This window comes from Babylonia areolata, chromosome 26 (assembly GCF_041734735.1).
Source record: "Babylonia areolata isolate BAREFJ2019XMU chromosome 26, ASM4173473v1, whole genome shotgun sequence".
Lineage (NCBI taxonomy): Eukaryota > Metazoa > Mollusca > Gastropoda > Neogastropoda > Buccinidae > Babylonia > Babylonia areolata.
This window is the reverse complement of record NC_134901.1, coordinates 46708040-46730415: the sequence shown is the minus strand read 5'-3', so window position 1 is coordinate 46730415 and position 22376 is coordinate 46708040. Positions and strand designations below refer to the sequence as shown.

The window sequence follows — 22376 nt, the reverse complement described above, 5'->3', positions numbered from 1 at the left end:
CAGACAAGGGGAGAGAGAGTGGGGAAAGAAAAGGCGAGGAGAAATTGTGTGTGTGTGTGTGTGTGTGTGTGTGTGTGTGTGTAAAAGGATGATAAAAAGAAAGAATACAATATTGTAAGGACCGTCAAACGATGACACAAAGGTAGAATCCAATATAACACAGACGATGACGGAGAATAAATAATGAATGATAATGCAAGCAGCTAAACGATGATAAAAGGCAAGAATGAAATTATGACCTGGCACAGTCAGTCGGGAAAGCGGTTCCTGCTCTACTGTTCCCATGGTCATAGTCGGACACCACGGACTATCATACTATCTAGCACAGTTAGCCGATACAGGAAGAATAGCTCGTAGGAATTGATGGGAAATGTGTCTTTTAGTTTTACAGCTGCCAAAAACGGCATAGCTAGGATATTTTCTTTCCATTTCTTTTTCACGTTTTGTTTTATGTAATTCGAGTTCTTGTTCTATAATTTATTTTTCTCATATCTAGCTTACTGTTCACTTACTTTTTATGTGTGGTATGTGTGGCTGTGAATGTGTGTGTTATCAATTACCTTGTTAAGATTTCGTTCACAATTAAAACTGATTCTGATTCTGATTGTTATACATAACCTGTCGCAACCCCAAACTGACTGTGATTCTGATTGTTGTACATACCCTGTGGCAAACCCACCTTTTCAGTTGAGCAGCTGGCAAAGTCTCCAGCCCTCATGATGAAGTTGATGTAGTCGATGATCTTGTTGTCGTAGATGACGATGCGGTTGTCTTGGTTACCCTGAAAACATACAGACGTTTTGTTTTGTTTTTCATTTTTACCTTCCGTATTCTTGTTGTTTTTTTGTGGTTTTTTTTTCTTATATTTGTTTGATTGTGTTGTGGTGTGTTTTTGCCTTCTTATCTATTATCCGTTTTGTTGATTTCTTCATTTCTCCACATGTCAGTATTTTCTCGTTTTTTTGTTTTGTTTTTTTCGTTTTCTGTCTTCCACTGCTTTTCTCATGCACCTTCTTATCCCCATGCTAAACTCTCCAACTCGTTTCTCTCGATGCGTGCGTACGTGTGTGTGCGTGTGTATGAGAGAGAGAGAGAGAGAGAGAGAGAGAGAGAGAGAGAGAGATCAGTCCTTGAAAGGGTATACAAGGTTTGTGTAATACACTTACATAAAATGAAATAAATTTATACGACAAAAAAGCTGAATAAGATTTGTATTTGTTTGTATTTGTATTTCTTTTTAACACAGCAGATTTCTCTGTGTGAAATTCGGGCTGCTCTCCCCAGGGAGAGCGTGTCGCTACACTACAGCGCAACCCGTTTTTTTTTTTTGTATTTTTTCCTGCGTGCAGTTTTATTTGTTTTTCCTATCGAAGTGGATTTTTCTAAAGAATTTTGCCAGGAACAACCCTTTTGTTGCCGTGGGTTCTTTTACGTGCGCTAAGTGCATGGTGCACACGGGACCTCGGTTTATCGTCTCATCCGAATGAATAGCGTCCAGACCACTACTCAAGGTCTAGTGGAGGGGGAGAAAATATCGACGGCTGAGCCGTGATTCGAACCAGCGCGCTCTGATTATCTCGCTTCCGAGGCAGACAAGAGCCTAGAAGGTCAATGACTGAAAAAGAAAAAGAAAAAAAAAAAACCACCACAAAGACGCACAGCAGTGAACTCATTCATGGTCTCGAACAGCTGGATGACCAGGTCAATGTTGTTGCCGTTGATGTTGGAGTACACCACGTTCAGGAATCGTGTCACCTCCGCGATGATGTCAAACGACTTGACGTTGTCCGGCTGCTCGCGGAGATAGTCCTGGAAAAACAACAACAGACATGTATATGTATTATTGATGATGCTTAAAGCTGTTCTGGAAAACAGACACGCGTGTATATTGCTGATGGTGTCAAGTCATTCTGGAAAACAGACATGTGTGTATATTGCTGACAGTGTTTAAAGTCATTCTGTAAGACAGACACATGTGTATATTGCTGATGGTGTTTAAAGTCATTCTGGAAAACAGACACGTGTGTATATTGCTGATGGTGTTTAAAGTTATTCTGGAAAACAGACACGTATGTATATTGCTGATGGTGTTTAAAGTCATTCTGGAAAACAGACACGTGTGTATATTGCTGATGGTGTTTAAAGTTATTCTGGAAAACAGACACGTATGTATATTGCTGATGGTGTTTAAAGTCATTCTGGAAAACAGACACGTGTGTATATTGCTGATGGTGTTTAAAGTCATTCTGGAAAACAGACACGTGTGTATATTGCTGATGGTGTTTAAAGTTATTCTGGAAAACAGACACGTATGTATATTGCTGATGGTGTTTAAAGTTATTCTGGAAAACAGACACGTGTGTATATTGCTGATGGTGTTTAAAGTTATTCTGGAAAACAGACACGTATGTATATTGCTGATGGTGTTTAAAGTTATTCTGGAAAACAGACACGTGTGTATATTGCTGATGGTGTTTAAAGTAATTCTGGAAAACAGACACGTGTGTATATTGCTGATGGTGTTTAAAGTCATTCTGGAAAACAGACGTGTATGTAACAACGTTTATGCTGAAGGTATTTCTGGAAAACAGACCTGTATGAATTAATTATGATGATTGTTTAAGATAGTCCTGGAAAACAGACACGTGTATATATGAACGATGATGTTGAAGGTAGTTCTGGAAAACGACACGTGTATGTATGAACAATGATGTTTAAGGTAGTTGTGGAAAACACGCACATGTATGTATCAATGATGATGTTTAAGGTAGTTGTGGAAAACAGACACGTGTATATCAATGACGATGTTTAAGGTATTTGTGGAAAACACGCACATGTATTTATCAGTGATGATGTTTAAGGTAGTCCTGAAAAGCAGACACATGTATGTATTAATGATGATGTTTAAGGTAGTTGTGGAAATCAGACAGTTGTATGTATTGATGATAAGGATGTTTGAGGTAGTTCTAGAAATCAGACAGTTGTATGTACTGATCATCATGTTTAAATAGTCCTGGAAAACAGACACGTGTATTTATCAACGATGATGTTTGAGGTAGTTTTGGAAAACAGACACGTGTATTTATCAACGATGATGTTTGAGGTAGTTGTGGAAAACAGACACGTGTGTGTATTGATGATGATCACTCTCACACACCTGCAGCAGCTTGTTCTGGCCGTCACACATGCGGGCCATCACCTTCAGCACCAGCTCGATGTAGCCGTCGTTCCGGTACTCAAAGGCCGCTGAGTCTGCCATTGATGGCTCCTGCTCTGGTTCCTGAGACATGTGGAAACAATGATGATGGTGATGATGATGAAAACAACAACAAAGACGGTGATAATAAAGATAATGATAATAATAATACAGGTGATAATAATGATAATGAAATTAAAATGATTAAAATAATGATGATGATAATAACGACAATGATGATGATGATACTGCTACTTCTACTACTAAACAACAACAACAACAATCAGTTGCTGTGTGTGTGTGTGTGTGTGCACACACGCACACGCGCGTGGTACAATCCACATCTATGTGCAGGCGAAATGAGGGGACTAGAGGACTGGAACCCGGACCCACCTCCACCTTGATGGAGATGTCCACATCCTGGGCCTCCTGCCCCTCCATCAGAGCCATCTCCTCCTTCACCATCACCGGGTTCTGGAACTGCACCTCCTGCACAGCCAGTCAGAAATGGTTAATGTCCTATAACTGCACCTCCTGCACAGCCAGTCAGAAATGGTTAATGTCCTATAACTGCACCTCCTGCACAGCCAGTCAGAAATGGTTAATGTCCTATAACTGCACCTCCTGCACAGCCAGTCAGAAATGGTTAATGTCCTGTAAATACACCTCCTGCACAGCCAGTCAGAAATGGCTAATGTCCTATAACTGCACCTCCTGCACAGCCAGTCAGAAATGGTTAATGTCCTGTAACTGCACCTCCTTCAAATCAAATATGAAAAATCGATATATTACTACACACACGGAATCCGGTTTGTGCAGTCACTGACAGGGTTGTTAAAACGTATCCATTATCTCATCAGGCACACACCGTTACTGAAACTAGTACTATAAAAAAAACCAACACCCACAGCTGTCGACAGGCCTAAATTAAAAAAACAAACCCACACACAGACACACACAAGTTGAACCAACAAAATGCTGCATAACTATTATGTACAAATATGCAAATCGAGCAAAAATCCATGGACAGAGTATATCCAACCGAATGTCTAATTGGGCTGTCTGCTTGGACCAAGCAGCATCGCTTGTGACTGTAGAGACCGATGCGAGAGACACAGTCTCTGCCGCAGCGGTCACATGTGTAAATTGATGATGGTCGGTTGGCTGCCGTCCCTTTTCTGCGAACTCGCTTTTCTGCTTCAACAGCTGACAGTTTGTCCTCACCAATCCGTAGCTGATTCTTGAGAGTGCTTCTCCATCTGTTGCGGCCATCTGCAAGGTGCCCCAGGACTCAGTGTTGATCTCAAGTGCCTTCATGTCACATTTGCAAACGTCTTTGTCTCAGCTGTGGGCGGCCGATGCTCTCTGCCCCGTGGCTAGCTCTCCATAAAGGATGTTTTTTGGGATGCGACCATCTTCCATGCGGCGAACGTGGCCCAGCCAGCGCAGCCGACGCTGTCTCAGCATGGTATACATGGTCGAGAGGCCAGCGCGAGTCAGGACTTCGGTGTTTGTCACCTAGTCTTACCAGGAGATGCCGAGTATGCGCCGTAGGCTTCTCAGGTGGAAGGTATTGAGCCTTTTCTCCTGACGAGCATGTGTGGTTCACGCCTCACTGCCATACAGCAAGGTGTTGAGGATGTAGGCGTTGTATACAGCCATCTTTGTCTTCGTGGTCAGCTTGGGATTTGTCCACACTCTTTGTGTGAGGCGGGCTAGCGTTGTGGCTGCCTTCCCGATCCTCGTGTCGATCTCGGTGTCAAGGGAGAGGTTGTCGGTGATGGTGGACCCAAGGAAAGTGAATTGATGGATGGTTTCAAGCTCGTAGTCATCAATGGTGATGGCTGGTGGAGATGGCATGTCTTGGCCTAGGACATTTGTCTTCTTGAGACTGATGGTCAGGCCGAAATCTTTGCAGGCCTGGGAGAAGCGGTCCATTAGTAGACTGGAAGTCCCGCTGGGTGTGGGTCGCATCGTCAGCAAAGAGCATGTCTCTGATGAGGGCTTTGTGGACTTTTGGCCTTGCTCTGAGGAGTGCGAGATTGAAGAGCCTGCCATCTGATCCGGTCCGCAGGTAGATCCCTTCTTGTGCTGTGCTGAACGCATGCCTCAGGAGAAGAGCAAAGAAGATTCCAAATAGGGTGGGGGCGACGACACAGCCTTGTTTGACACCGCTGCGTACGTCGAAGGGCTTGGAGAGGTTACCATTAAACTGCACTGTCCCTTTCATGTTGGAGTGGAAGGACTCAATCAAGCTGTGCAGTTTGGGGGGCAACCAATCTTTCGAAGAGCCCTGAAAAGGCCGTCTCTGCTGACTAGGTCAAAGGCCTTGGTGAAGTCAATGAATGCGACGTACAGGGGCATCCTCTGCACTTCTCCTGGATTTGGCGAAGGGAGATGATCATGTCTACCGTGGATCTCTCTGCTCTGAAACCGCATTGTGATTCCGGGTAAACGCGTTCGGCCAGTTTCTGCAGGCGAATTAGGGACCCGAGCGTAGACTTTGCCTACAATGCTGATAAGTGAGATGCCTCTGTATTTGTTGCAATTGCTCCTTTCACCCTTGTTTTTGTAGAGGGTGATAATCTTGGCGTCCCTCATGTCCTGCGGTACAGCTCCCTCATTCCAGCACTGACACAGGACTGTGTGCAGAGGATGCAGAAGAGTAGTCTTGCAGTGTTTAATGAGGTCTGGGGGAATTCTGTCGCTGCCAGGTGCCTTGCCTGATGTCAGGCAGGTGGCCTTGCTGAGTTCGACCTCAGTTGGCTCTGCATCAAGTTCTTCCATGACCGGCATTCACTTGATGGCATCGAGGGCTGAGTTGGACACCATGTTTCCTGTAGAGTAGAGGTCGGAGTAGTGTTCTGCCCATCTCTCCATCTGCTGGCTAGGATTGTTGATTACTTCCCAGTGGAGGATTTGAGGGGGGCAGTCTTGCTCTGTGTTGGTCCCGGTGCCTTCTTGATACCATCATACATCCCTCGGATGTTGTCTCTTTCAGCAGCATTCTATATCTCTTCGCTGAGCTCTGTCCAGTACTGATTTGCACATCGCCTGGCGTTAAACTGAACCTTACTCCTGGCGGCCCTGAGGATTTGCAGGTTCTTCTTGCTGGGTGACTGTTTGTACTTGGTGAGTGCAGCTCGCTTGGCCCCAATACTGGGAGTCATCTCTGATGATATGGCCTCAAACCAGTCGTGGGACTTCGCGGTTTTCTTCCCAAAGGTGGCCATAGCAATGCAGTGCATGGTGTCTCGTAGCATTTCCCATCTTTTTGTGGCAGAGTCTCTGAGCTGCAATGCATCGAATTCTCTCTCAAAGGCCTCAGCGAACTGTTCTACAAGGTCTGGCTGAGACATCTTGCTGACGTCAATGCAAGAGTTCCCTTGTTTCTTTGAGCAGTGGAACTTCTTTGGTTGCAGTCTGATCTTGCAGCATACCAGACAGTGGTCCGTGTCGCAGTCTGCGCTGTGGTAAGAGCGAGTGTGGAGAAGGTTTTTGATGGCAGCTTGTCTTACTAGGATCAGATCCAGTTGGTGCCAATGTTTTGAGCGCGGGTGCCTCCAGGAGACTTTGTGTTGGGGCTTCGTTTTGAAGGAGTTGGCGATGCACAGTTCATGGCAGGTACAAAACTCAAGTAGTCGCTGTCCATTCTCATTCATTTTCCCCACTCCAAAGGAACCGAGACAGGAGGGCCACGAATCGTCGTCTGCACCCACTCTGGCATTGAAGTCGCCCAGGAGAACAAGTTGTTCTGTTCTTGGGATGTTCCTTATGGTTGATGCAATATTTTCGTAGAACTCATCCTTGGCGTCCGACGCTTGTGCTAGTAGCGAAGCTGGAGTGTCCTCTCCAGGTTTTAGGTGCAAGGTGTTTGTGATGGATGGACGGATATAAGCCTGGGCAATGTAACATGGAAGACAGGCTGTTGCCCATGCAGCTTGTCCCCCCTCTCCACCTTGCTGACAGATCCAAAGGAACAGCAAGGCTGTTACGTTTTGGTGCCAACGCGGCCGCAGGAGCTGCCGGAAAGTGACAAAGTTTGCCATCCAACCACCTTAGGGGCCCCACACCGGATTTTCTGTCAGGGTTTACTCCCTTAGCCAGGTGGCTGCAGGTAGCTCTCCAGAGCTGGCGCCCTTTGATGGGTCATTTAATTCCACCAGGGTGTCTAGCCACCCTCCTCACCATCCTCCTGAGAGGACTGGTGGGGGTGCTGGTTTAGTCGCCAGCAATTCGACCCTGTGACAGGGAGTACTGGGATCCAGGTTACCAGTAGCAGATATATCTATCTGACCTGACTTAATATATATATATATATATAGATACCCCCACCACACCACCTTCACACCAACCCCCACCCTCACCCCCTTCACCACACACCAACCCCCACCCTCACCACACACACACACCAACCCCCACCCTCACCACCTTCACCACACACACACACACCAACCCCCACCCTCACCACACACACACACACCAACCCCTTCACCACACACACACACCAACCCCCACCCTCACCCCCTTCACCACACACACACACCAACCCCCACCCTCACCACCTTCACCACACACACACACCAACCCTCACCCTCACACACCAACCCCCACCCTCACCACCTTCACCACACACACACACCAACCCCCACCCTCACCACCTTCACCACACACACACACCAAGCCCCACCCTCACCACACACACACACCAAGCCCCACCCCCACCACCCTCACCACACACACACACCAAGCCCCACCCCCTTCACCACACACACACACCTTTCTCGTGATGCCATTCAGCTGCTGCTGCTGCTCCTTCTCCTTCTGCTTCTTGCTGCTTCCTTTGACCTGCTTCTTCCCCTTCTTGGCCCCGTCCTCCTTACCGCCCCCGCCCTTCACCCCGCCGCCGCCCGCATCCATGACCCCGGGGGGTATTCCCTTGACCTTGGCCTGCTCCGCGGCCTTGGCCTGTTTCTTCTTCTTCTTCGGTACGGCCTTGACGCAGCTTTCCACCTGTTTGCGGGTCTGGGGGAAAGAGGGTTGGGGGACTGAGTGTTCGGGTTGAACAGATCTTTGATCAGAACTCATGAACTACAAAATGCACATTATCTGTGAAACTCAAGAGCAGAAGCAAACTACAGCTTATACTGTGGCAAAACATACAACACTGAATAAATTCACGACACAGATGGTAACCCGGAAGAATACTAACTAAAAAATAAACATGGCATGTGTCGGAAATTGTTATTGATTTTTATGTCGGGTTTGGGTGATTTTTTTTTTTTAATTTTTTTTTGCATGTGTGAGTGTGTGTGATGCGTTTGGTTTCGTCTGTAATGTTTCTTGTCGTACAAGCAGTTTTTGAAACCTAGGTGGTTACTTGCTTATGGAACTACAGGGCTCTGTGTGTGGGGGGAGGGGATTGTGGGGGGGTGGGGGGGTCTGTGTCTGAATCTCTTTGAGAGAGATGGGGAGAGAAAGAGAGAGAGGGGGCAGAGAGAGGGAGAGGGGGAGAGAGAGAGAGAGACAGAGGGAGGGAGAGAGAGAGAGAGACAGACAGAGAGACAGAGGGAGGGAAAGAGAGAGAGCGAGAGAGAAAGAGCGAAAAAGAGGGAGGGAGGGAGAGAGAGAGGGAGAGAAAGAGGAGGGAGAGAAGGAGGAACAGGCAGACAGACCGACACATAAAGACAGACAGACAGACAGACACTTACCCATCCGCTCAGCCTCTGCTGTCTCATGGCGTCCTCGTAAGCCTGGATTTGCTGTGGACACCCAGCCACGGTCAGAGGACTGTTCATATTGTTTCACACTCACTCACACACACACACACACACACACATGCAATCCCCACCGTTACCTCCCCCCCCACACACACACCCTCCCCACACTTGCATACTTATAAAGACTTATAAACATACACATACACGGCACACACACACACTATATATATATATATATATATATAGAGAGAGAGAGAGAGAGAGAGAGAGAGAGAGAGAGAGAGACGAGAGAGAGAGAGAGAGAGATTAAATCCAGGCCCAGATGTCTGTTTTTTGACTCACTTGTGTAAACAAAGTAGGTCTATGTTTTAACCCGGTGTTCGGTTGTGTGTGTGTGTGTGTGTGTGTGTGTGTGTGTGTGTGTGTTTGTGTGTGTGTGTGTGTGTGTGTCTCTGTGTCCATGGTAAACTTTAACATTGCCATTTTCTCTGCAACTACTTTGTCAGTTGACACCAAATTTGGCATAAAAATAGGAAAAATTCAATTTGTTCCAGTCATCTTGTTTAAAACAATATTGCACCTCTGGGATGGGCACAAAAAATAAGAAAAGAAGCTAACTTTTATGCAAAATTAATTTAATGTTATATTTATATATTTTCAATTCTCTAAACTTGGCACTTTGATCTGATATTCTGACACAGCATCAAGAGCAGTCATTTTTATCATTTTTTTTGTTCAAACAGGAACTTCTTTTGCTAAGCATGGAAGTTATATTTCTGGTGCATGTCTTTGGTGCAGCTAGTAAAAAAAGGGAAATTAATCTATAATGAATGCTAGGGGGGTAATTTGCTTTAAACTGATCTTTCTCATCTTCAACATTACATTTTGAAATTATACTCAATACATAAAAAAAACTTATGTGTTTTACTCTCAGTGTACAGGGCTTTTACTATGTTCATTCGCCCTAATGGTCTTTTTCGGAAAATACTAAAATCAATACTACCAGTGGACTTTATACATCTATTGGCTGAGCCCTGAAGGTCATGGGCAAAAATCAACTGCGTACACATATTTATACATATTCAAAGCGCGTGCTCCTATTCCTCGCGAACGCGAAGGACGCCATTTCGTTTCAAGTAGTTGACCTGCCCGTTCAATCCTATATTCAATCGACAATACATGATAACATGTGATGGAAAGTTGGAGGAGACCTTTAAATATTTATTCACAGAAAGATTTGTGAACGCCTCATCACTTACTGGATTATGCCCCAAACTGACATAAAAATATCAGCAAAATCAGTCGGAATTCACAGTTAAAAATAATAAACCATGAGAGTTAATACCCTTGATGAAACAAAAATTTCCAGTCTTGACTTTTCTCAAAATTAAGTCCTTTTCACTTCATACGACGTTTAGAAGTACTTGTACTTGGCTCTACATGTTATTAGTTTGACAAAATAATATAAAACTAGAATGAACATAAAAGAGGAATTGAATCGACCGTGTCGTACATTCCCGGCGGGTGTAACTGAACTTGTACATCTATCTAGATCCAGAGAAAACGGCTAAATGTTGCAGTGTGATTGCAGCGATACCCACGTCTCCTTTACCGTGGACTTAAAAAGAATTTTTAATTGCCCTTAAGGATTTTTTGAATTCCCAAGATACATCAGAATAATATGATTTAAACAGCGTTCTCACTGCGAATACCGCAATCGATTTATCGCCCTTTATATTTAAATCTTAATTTTTGAACGTCAGTCAAGGAGCCACGATAGTGTATTAAGAGAGACAGTTTCTTCTCACCCGAATAAGTGGGGTTCGAATCTGCCTTCAGGGCTTTTTTTCCCTTTTTTTTTTTCTTTTCTTCTTCTTTTTTTTTTTTTTTTTTTTAACCCAAAGCTTTATAAAAAAAAAAAAAAAAATACAGAACACATTTTAACGATTAGTTTTTTTTTAAAGTGTATCACAAGTGAGCCTTGAAGGACTTGCCTCTCTTGTTCATAATGTAATGGAGAACACAGTCTTGGTTAATCTTTTAACCGTACATATATATATGGAGAGACAAAGGGAATCCAAATGTTAGAAGAGGAAGAACGGTACGGAGACAGTGTTACAGGCACTGTGTTTGTTTTCAGGAAAACAGTGCAATCATTGAAATATAGCCACACAAAAACACAGACTAACAACACCACATCCCGTACCGTCCTAAGCGTTAACATGTGTAACACAATCAGTACTGTCCAAAGCGTTAACATGTGTAACAATCAGTACTGTCCAAAGCGTTAACATGTGTAACACAATCAGTACTGCCCAAAGCGTTAACATGTGTAACACAATCAGTACCGTTCTAAGCGTTAACATGTGTAACACAATGGGTACTGTCCAAAGCGTTAACATGTGTAACACAATCAGTACCGTTCTAAGCGTTAACATGTGTAACACAATCAATCAACAGCACAGAACTCAACGGAACAAATCCCTTTCAAATCCCTTCACTCTTCTGGCTATCCAGCGAAAGTCAAAGCGGTCAGATCTGTTTGTACTACACCCCTCATCAAACCTCGTTTGCTCAAAAAGACACACTGTACGAAGACAATGTTCCATGTTTGAAAATGTGACTGCCCATTTTAGACACCTGTTTTCTAAGTACATCATTTTTATCTTCTTCTTTTTTGTTCAATCACGCGTGTTCTTTCTCCTAGTAAAACTAAAATAACTTTAGGAGAAAAGAATTATTTCAACACCGCCATTTTTCGAATAAATATCAAAATATACATTTCCCACATATGGATTATTGGTTATACTTACTATCTAAACACAGACATGAATACTAAAATGAAGAGAAAAATAGACTGATAAAAATATATTAATAAAGTCAAAGCGTACAATAACCATGGTATATAGTCTGTAATCTCAACTAAAATGAAGCTTCTTGAGAGGGGTATGTGGGACGACTCTTGCACAAAAGCAGTTGGTTACACTGAATATCATAAGATTAATACGAGCAGTCAAAGACCCCACATGACATCAGTCCTACTGTGGACTTCAGGGTCAAAACCATTATGTTGTGGGCTCTTCCACCAAAGTGAAGGGTATGAAATGAAAGCGATACCCCGAAGGGAACTCTGCGATAATAAAAGCCTGGAAAAGAAGCAAATAAGGTTGGAAAGGTTGACGTTTTTCACTGCCTTTTCTAAGCCACTGGAGCAGTGAGCTGATACCCACTGCGTCTACGGCTTGGCAAAGTAAGGCGGGGCCCAGTCCTCTCCTTCCGCCGTTAACCCATTGACACCTGGGTGGAGTGAGGAAAACCGGAATAAAGCGTCTTTCCCAAGGACACCGCGCCATGCCGAAACAAAGGCCTGGAACCCTGCCCACTGCTAACAAGGTTGGAAGACTATGAAGAAGGCCGCTACACTGAAGGCTCACGCATGAACTGTTGAAGGTTTTGGGGTAGAAAGGGATTATACAAAGGTTGAGGGAGGGAGGGGGATGGGCGGGGGGGTAAAGCGATTACAGGTCTTTGGGATAATATCGATTATGATGAGGTCATGTATGAAAATAAAACACACAAAAAGTCATTCAAATACATGAGGATGGAAGCGATTATGTACAGAGGATTTTGCAATGAAAGCTTGTGTGACTAAACGGAAAACGTTGAGATGAAAGGGATAACTACCTAGCCATGGAATCAAGTTGGTTATATTTCCGATACCGGGACAAAAGCGAGTACACTACAACAATTTCAATAGTTATGCCCAATTCACACATTTATCCACAATGTCGACAATCGTTCTCACTTTATACAGCAAAGAAAGTCATTATGCACACCAGCTGATACAATTAGCGTCAAAATGCAAGCAAATTGCCTGCAGACATTAGGCAACTCAGGCAGTTGTTTATAGGTTGAAAAACAAGGATTGTCATTCACTTTGTTATGAACACCAGACAACCCCCCCCCCCACCCCCACCCCACACAATCCGAAAGTATGTCACCCAAATGCGAAAACACAATAACGTGCTACACACAAACTCTACCTATTCAGTGTTATGAACCCTATTGTCGGCCAAAGTGGAAGATTCCCATTTTAGACCCCAATATACAATACAGGACACAATCTCATGATACAAGGGTATTATCAAAAAAATGATTAATAATGCATTAGAAGACTATGTATGCAGATTACATAAACACGTTTACCGATAATGCTGTTGTAACCATGACGACTCTCTGTAAAATATAAGACATTCAAAAAGAGGAAAACATTTTATATGTTGACTTGTGCTTCCTGATGCTGAATTATATCAATATAGTTCATCAGTATCAGTACAGAGAAATATCAATATAGTTCATCAGTATCAGTACAGGGAGAGAGAATATAGACCATCAATTGTATCAATATAGTTCATCAGTATCAGTACAGGGAAAGAGAATATAGACCATCAATTTTATCAATATAGTTCATTAGTATCAGTACAGGGAAAGAGAATATAGACCATCAATTGTATCAATATAGTTCATCAGTATCAGTACAGGGAAAGAGAATACTGACCATCAATTGTATCAATATAGTTCATCAGTATCAGTACAGGGAAAGAGAATATAGACCATCAATTGTATCAATATAGTTCATCAGTATCAGTACAGGGAAAGAGAATACTGACCATCAATTCTATCAATATAGTTCATCAGTATCAGTACAGGGAAAGAGAATATAGACCATCAATTGTATCAATATAGTTCATCAGTATCAGTACAGGGAAAGAGAATATAGACCATCAATTGTATCAATATAGTTCATCAGTATCAGTACAGGGAAAGAGAATACTGACCATCAATTCTATCAATATAGTTCATCAGTATCAGTACAGGGCGAGAGAATATAGACCATCAATTGTATCAATATAGTTCATCAGTATCAGTACAGGGAAAGAGAATATAGACCATCGCGAATGCATGAAAGGGAAGTTAGCAGACCCACTACATTTCAATGAAAAGAAAGCAATATACCTGGAGACAAACAGATATACACATCACCTTCCAACTGCCCACACACAAGTATGCATACGCACGCGCGCTCACTCACACACTGACGCACACCTCACGCATTCCTATGCATTCACGCAACACACACACGTTTACGTATTCACACACACACACACCACACACACACACACAAACACACACGGCAAACATGTTCGCAACCAGACAAACGGCAGCGGAAAAGTAAACACCTGCTTGCTTTAAATTTGAAACGAGAGAAAAAAACAACCCCAAAACAAGAACATCAAAATCCAAACGAAAGAACAAGCCTGACACGAAAATCTGTCTTTGAAAATTGACTAAATCAATGGTCCCCAGTTGTCTCTCTCGTTCTGATGCAGGCAGACAAACCCAAAAATGGACTGATGCCGGATACACACGCACACAAAACCATCCAGAGAAAAAACCAGCAGGAGACAAAACACAGGCAATAACGTCAACACAAAATCAACAAAAGGGCCAACATATCCAAAATCAACACGAACCATGATAACAACGATAAAACTTCGACAACGGGGAACATCAACACAACAGACACCCCCCCCACCCCCTCGTCCACCACTATCATTATTCCAGAGCAGCAAAATGCATCAGTATTTTCTATTTCTTTTTTATCACAACAGATTTCTCTGTGTGAAATTCGGGCTGCTCTCCCCAGGGAGAGCGCGTCGCTACACTACAGCGCCAGCCATTTTTTTTATTTTTTTTCCCCTGCGTGCAGTTTTGTTTGTTTTTCCTATCGAAGTGTACTTGTCTACAGAATTTTGCCAGGAACAACTTTTTTTGGTTGCCGTGGGTTCTTTTACGTGTGCCAAGTGCACGGTGCACACGGGACCTCGGTTTATCGTCTCATCCGAATGACTAGCGTCTAGACCACCACTCAAGTTCTAGTGGAGGGGGAGAAAATATCGTCGGCTGAAAATGTGGGCAGCAACAAGTTCAGTGTTTACTGGGCAAAAAAATGAGAATAGATGTACACTGTGTACCAGGCAAAAAACAACAGTTTTAACCGAAACGATTTCAACTAAGAATGTAACCAGTAAAACCTACAATGTTTATTAGGCAGAAAAATAACAGCTTGAAGACGATTTCAAGGAAAGAAACTGACCGCGAATAGTGCTGTATTTCAACAGGACGACCGAAGAACAACGTAAACAGCCAAACCAAGGAGGCATCCACAATCCATGAAACCACTAAAACCGTACTGATCCACCACCGTCATCAGTCGCGCTCGCCATCATCATCATCATCATCACGTCGACATCAACAACAGCCGAAGACGACGAAGAAATGAAAACATGGACACAGAAGCAGGCACAAGAGAAAACACACACGCAGGCACGCTGGGCACTTAATATACAACAGTATAGAGGCTTTCACACACACACACACACACACATGCACGCGTGCACACACACACACACTACACCTCCAACAAACCCAGACTGTGCACATAGTTCTTGATTATTAAAAATGGAACTCGAAATGACCTTCCATAATTTTATGAAAACACACTGACAGAGAATTGTGAATGAAAGGATTGTGGATTGAGAGACACGGCAAGGGACATAACCCCCCATACCCCAAATAAAGGAAGGTAATGCGCCCCCCCCCCCCCACCCCCCCCCCTCTTCAATAGTACATTCAAACATAGAAAACACCTAGACTGGTCTTTCATGAAGACTATTTTGTGTCTCTTTATTTTGAAGTCGCTCATAGTGACAGCTGTATGATCAATGGCCTCTCCACTGCAATGGGAAGTCATTTACAGCTTCAGTCGTCTTTGACTCTCATAAATTAAACAACAAGACTGCACTGGCTCAAAGTCCTGCAGCCTTGGGGGCTAAGCTGGCCTTTGGGCACCATTCCTAAATGTGGAGGACAATGACTCTCATACAAGGAGACACAACTGCGATGGCTCTTAGTGCTGCAGACTTGAGGTCTAGTTGGCCTTCGGGGACTATTCCCAACGCTGACTGTCCCGAAATCCACCCTCCTGGCCGAGAGAGTGGGGATGCAACCTGGGCAAGACACTCTCCACTATATTCAAATTCTAGCCCAGATAGCTGGGACAGCAGTTGCCTCCTCTGCTGTTCTGATGGTTGTAGTCGAACACAACTGACTATACATACACACATGCACTGTTCAGTTTCAATTTCAGTTTCCCAAGGAGTCACTGCGTTTGGACAAAGCCATATGTGCCACACCAAATCTGCAAGGCAGATACCTGAACCAACAGTATAACCCAAGGCGCTGAGTCAAGCCCCGAGTGCATGCACATATATATGTGTTTACCTATCACAGTGGATTTCTGTGACACAATATGGCCAGAGGACAACACTCTCGTTGCCATGGGCTCTTTTTCAGTGTACCAAGTGTGTGCTGCACACGGGACCTCGGTTTATCGTCTCATCCGAATGATTAGACGTTCAGTTCGATTTTTCCAGTCAACCTTGGGAGAAAGGGCGAGAGCGGGATTCGAACCCAGACCCTCACGGACTCTGTGGGGTGTTCGGACAGGAAGAGAACTGGAGGCCAAATTTTGGCGGACTTTACAAGTTAGAGAGGCCAAGGGCGAAGTGGGGTAATCGGTCCTCAAAGAGCTTGTGACAAATGAACGTTTTTACCATTTTACCACCTTCCTCCTGCATTGTTCACTAAAACAAAATGACAACAAACCAACAAAGAACATGTTCAATAAAATTCCAAACAAACTGACAACAAACAAACAAACAAAGAAGGCCAGCAGCCGGCGGCACCAAGGCGGTGCCTGTCCACCTACCTTCAGGGCCATGAGGGTGACCAGAAAGGTGCTCTGAGATTTCTTGGTCTTGGACGAGTCCTTCAGCTTGGCCTCGTGCTGTGCCTGCAGCGACCGTCTGGAGCGGGGACATCATTGTCAGTGTTGTGATTAGTGTTGTTATTGTTTTTATTATTATCATTAGCAGTAGTAGCAGTCTTGTCATTATCATTGTTATTATCATCATCATCATTAGTAGTTATTATCATTGGTAGTAGTATTCACACCACCACCGCCACCAATAACAATAACAATGACCATGACGATGACGCTGATGATGATGCTGATGCTGATAATAATAATAATAAGAATAACATTAAAACAACAACAATAATAATAATAATGATGATGATGATGATGATAACAGAAACGTATCCCTTTATGTCAAGGCTGTTATTTTTTTAATTGTTTTTCATTAATCAATTCCAATTTCAATTACATCCATTCTTTTTTTATTTTTATTTTTCCCTTAATAACAACACTATCAGCAACAGATACCACCACTCCGGCTTTTACTAATCAACACCGCTACTATTATGACTTTTACGACAACAACTACTACAAACAATTACAACAACAACAGCAATAAGAATAATAACAATAGCAGTAGCAGTATCTGTATTTCTTTTTATCACAGCAGATTTCTCTGTGTGAAATTCGGGCTGCTCTCCCCAGGGAGAGCGCGTCGCTACACTACAGCGCCACCCTTTTTTTTGTATTTTTTCCTGCGTGCAGTTTCATTTGTTTTTCCTATCGAAGTGGATTTTTCTACAGAATTTTGCCAGGAACTACTCTAGTAGTAGTCGCAGTAGTAGTAGAGGTGGTGGTGGTGGTAATAATAATTATAATAACAAGTATTTAAAAAAACACACAATAATGATAGTAATGACAATCAATAATACTAATATTACTAATGAAAACAGCATTATTTAAATATCAATATCTACATAAATATCAATAATGATAATAATAATAATGATGATGATGATGATGATAATATTACTAATTACAACAACAACAATAACAACAACAACAAAAACAACAATACAACTACTCCTACTAACAACAACAACAATAATAATAATAATAAGAAGAAGAACAACAACAACAACAGTACTACTTCTACTACTACTGCTACCACTACTACTACTACCAACAACAACAATAATATATAAGAAGAAGAAAAAGAAGAAAAATAACAACAACAAAATAATAATAATAATAATAATAATAATAACAATACTAATACTAAAAAGACGTACTTCTCCTTGATGGAGTTGGTGGAGAGGGCCATACGGTCCCGGACAGCCATGAAGAACACCTCCTCTCGCGTGGAGAAGAAATACGTCAGCATGGATTGCTGCAACAGAGAGAGTGTGTGTGAGAGAGAGAGAGAGAGAGAGAGACAGAGAGAGAGAGAGAGACAGAGAGAGAGAGAGAGAGAGAGAGAGACAGTTAGAGAGAGAGAGAGAGAGAGAGAGAGAGGGGGGGGGGGGGCAAGCACTGCATATAACAGCAATCTTGCACGCTATCAAGAACTTGACGTAATCAGCTTGAGTTGCCACATCCACCACTGAAGGATCAATTAATACTCTGAACTGCGTGAGAGTTCCCTCAGATGTGATTATCCATGGATCATAGCTCTTGGACAGTCCACATGTACCCCTGATATCATCAGAGGGGGGTGAGAGAGGGAGAGAAAGAAAGAGTGAGGGAGAGAGAGAGAGAGAGAGAGAGAGGGTGAGATAGAGTGGGAGAAAGAGAGATGAACGCCTTGTGTTCCAGTTGTCATGCTATATAATCAGGTTCGAAGGCCTGACAAGTGCGTTCGGCTTAAATCAGAAACTGACAAAAGCTTCCAGCTGGGCCAACAGCAACAGTGACAGTGCCAGCTGCATCATCACTGGTTTCTCCACTACCAGTGGGATGTTCATTTACAGCTAAAGGTCTCTTTTTGTGAAGGACTTTGACGACTCAAAACGGACCTACCTGCACCTGGGAGTTGGCGTTGAAGAGCATGAAGGACTTTGACGACTCAGAACGGACCTACCTGCACCTGGGAGTTGGCGTTGAAGAGCATGAAGGACTTTGACGACTCAGAACGGACCTACCTGCACCTGGGAGTTGGCGTTGAAGAGCATGATGGACTTTGACGACTCAAAACGGACCTACCTGCACCTGGGAGTTGGCATTGAAGAGCATGATGGACTTTGACGACTCAAAACGGACCTACCTGCACCTGGGAGTTGGCATTGAAGAGCATGAAGGACTTTGACGACTCAAAACGGACCTACCTGCACCTGGGAGTTGGCGTTGAAGAGCATGATGCAGAGGAAGGCCAGGACCTCCTTGGCGATCTCGTCGTTGCGGGAAGCCAGGTGGGGCAGGGATTTCTTCATGGACCCCGAGCGGTCAAACAGGTTCTGGATCTCCCCGATGCCCTTCAGGCCTCTGGGGGGTGAGGGAGGGACAGGGGGAGTGAGTGGATCAATGGATGGATGAATGAATGAATGATGCATCGGTGGGGTGGGGAAGGAGTGGAATTTCGTCGAAAATGACAATTTTGGATAGTCACAAGATGGAATGAACGAACACAGAACACACACACACTACACACACACGTTATCCCCTCCTCAAACACATACACAAACCCCCAACACACACACTATCCCCCCTCACACACTCTCTCTCTCTCACCCCTCACACACACACACACTCGTAAACCAGACACTCCCTTTACACACACACACACACCCCACACATCATTTACTTCATGACTTTGGGCTCCGTGGTGCGGGTGGCCCAGTCCTCAGGGAGCTTCCTCTCCTCGTTGTGGATGAGAGCCCTCAGCACCTGGAAGCACTTGATGTTCAGCTCATCCATCTCCAGACGGGCAGCCTCCGTCACCCGCTTGTACTCCAGGGAGATGCTGCAACAGTACGGGGGGAGGTGGGGCAGTGGTTAGGGACGCGGTGGTTGTTGTCTTGTTGGTGCGGTTTATGTTTTAAATAAATGTACACACTCACACAGAGAGAGAGAGAGAGAGAGAGAGAGAGAGGAGAGAGGGAGAGAGAGAGGGAGAGAGAGAGAGAGAGGGAGAGCGGGAGAGAGAGGGAGAGAGAGAGAGAGAGGGAGAGCGGGAGAGAGAGAGAATCGCAGGAGACATTCGTACGCACGAGCGCGCGCGCGCACACAAACCCCCACACACCACACAATCCCCCACCCCACCCCCTCAACACAAACAAAACACACACACACACGCACACATACAACACGCAAACACCTATCCACCAGCCAAACACACACAGACACAGGCAAACACACACACACCAAACAAACCCCCCCAACCCCCCATCTCCCTACCCCACCCCCACCCCCCACAACTCAGCACACGACGTACGCCAGTTGTTCCAGCAGCTTGCTTGCCGGCAGGAAGCGCTTGTCAACCTTTTTCTCGTGGTAATCGATGAAACACCTCACCATGCTCTGGAACTCCTCCCCAAGGGGCAGCTCCTCGTCAGACCCGATGATGGTGTAGGCTGCACAGCAGGAGGAGGAGGAGGAGGAGGAGGAATTTTGTATTAATGTCCACGTCACGCTTATTAGTACTGCTAAGTGCAGACACGTTGTTTAAAGTATGAATGTTCACAATGATAATGAATGCTTGGAGGAGGAAGTTTTGTCCCTAAATCACTACACATTATTACTGCTGAGTGCAGACACGTTGTTTAAAATATGAATGTTCACAATGATAATGAATGCTTGGAGGAAGTTTTGTCCCTAAATCACTGGACACATTATTATTGCTTAGTGCAGCCACGTATCAATGTTCACAATGATAATGAATGCTTGGAGGAGGAAGTGTTGTCCCTAAATCACTGTACACAAAACAACCAAACAATAAATGGTGTTTGTTTTATTGTTTTCTCAATTTACCTTGGCAAAAAGGACAATGCTTTAAAACAATCTTTATTGAAATTTTTAACATCATTACTTTAGGAAAGTACGTTAAATTTGGCCAACACGACCCTGAAACTGTAGTCATTAGTGATGTGTTTTTCATTTCAAATATATCATCTTTAAATCGTGTGTGTGTGTGTGAGAGAGGGGGGGGGAAGTAAGAGTAAGGGGGGGAAGTAAGAGAGATGCGTTTGTTTCGGTTATGTGTGCACGCGCGCGTGTGTGCGGTGTTTGTGTATATGCAAGCGAGCGAGCGAGCGTGCGTGTGTGTATGTGTGTGTGAGAAGGGGGGAGGTGGGGGGGGAGAGGAAGCCAGGGTGGGCCGGGCTGGGGGGAGGGAGAACTAGCTATCAATACATTCTTCTCACTTGTCTTCGATTGTCTGATGTCCACTGTCAGGTCTTGACGACCTGGAGTGGCAGGCAGTAAATAATAAAATTAAAGGCTGGCTCCCACCAACAATCACACCAACAAAATAAACACCTGTGACGAAGAACGTTCACCATATTTGCCAGCTACAGACACAAAATAACACAATATAACACTAAATAGCAATTTAACCTTTTATTTCCCTTCATACAACACGTGCACAGCCCACTTTCTCACACACTCAACACTCAGCCATCTCGTTCGCTTCCGACGTAATGGTAACTTCAACACACTCCACACTAAACCCACAATCTTTCCACGCAATCCTGCGAGCAACAATCTCAATGCCTGGTCGATAACCTCTCGACCACCACATACATAGGTCACCAATCAAAGAACATTCACAATCCAGCTTCCCCTACCACACGTCGGACCACTCACACAGGGAGAATGTACAGGGGTGGGATAGATCTAGATCTAGACGGTAAAACAAAATATGATTAGGCAAATCCAGCCAGAAGAAAAGGTTATGGGGCTATGTACAGGAACGGAGATGCACAATGGGAATTTCACGTATCCAACGTCCTCCGACGCCAGCTGGCCACGCTTTCCCAGGACGACGAACACAAAAGGGAACTGGCTCACACCCCGTACTTCACAGTCACTGGTGACAAAGGAATAACACCGTTCTTCGCCGCACAGCAACGTTGTGCTAGTAACGCAAGATGTAGCTCACCCACAGCAATGCGTAGTACCCCAGTCCCAAAACAAACACAATCCTTCGGCACACTTCTAACAAGTGCTTCAGGCACAAGGAAAACAAGGAATAGTCCATCACCTCTGGACTGAAGTCCCTAGCACACAGTACCACCATGCACAAAGTCACATCCTAAACACATGGAGCAAAATACGCCTGCCTTCCGCAGGGAGCACACGCATAGGTATTCTCTCTTTACTACTCCCCACGTAGAACTCTAAGATAATGTCCCCAGACAACGAAAACCTATTCTGATTGGTTAAAATATACTACAGCTGATTGGTTAAAATACACTACAGCTGATTGGTTGACAGTTCATCCACCTTACATTCTGATTGGTTAAAATACACTACAGCTGATTGGTTATACACAAGTCTATTTACAGATCTAGACTCTTGCACTCGCTGCCTAACTTGGCAACAACCACACTAGCATTTGGCGCTTAGCGCTGTCTCAGTCCTGACATCCACATCTCATCTCTGTCCTTGTCCTTAGTCTGTCTGTCTATCAGTCTATTTGTCAAAC

The 22376-nt window shown here is 44.2% G+C and overlaps 1 protein-coding gene across 4 annotated transcripts in view; it reads right to left on the bottom strand.

Annotated features, from left to right (window-relative positions):
* LOC143300857 (inositol 1,4,5-trisphosphate-gated calcium channel ITPR2-like) overlaps positions 1–22376 on the bottom strand; it is a 393676-nt gene that overhangs the window by 32392 nt on the left and 338908 nt on the right. For all 4 annotated transcript variants that reach the window (XM_076614816.1, XM_076614817.1, XM_076614818.1 and 1 more), the window contains 11 exons: positions 20166–20304; positions 19536–19694; positions 19060–19216; positions 18028–18125; positions 16748–16844; positions 8908–8958; positions 7976–8221; positions 3590–3685; positions 3158–3280; positions 1660–1809; positions 680–781 (listed from right to left, as the gene is read on the bottom strand). In XM_076614816.1, coding sequence (XP_076470931.1) covers positions 680–781; positions 1660–1809; positions 3158–3280; positions 3590–3685; positions 7976–8221; positions 8908–8958; positions 16748–16844; positions 18028–18125; positions 19060–19216; positions 19536–19694; positions 20166–20304 — 1418 coding nt within the window. The remainder of the gene's footprint in view (positions 1–679; positions 782–1659; positions 1810–3157; positions 3281–3589; positions 3686–7975; positions 8222–8907; positions 8959–16747; positions 16845–18027; positions 18126–19059; positions 19217–19535; positions 19695–20165; positions 20305–22376) is intronic.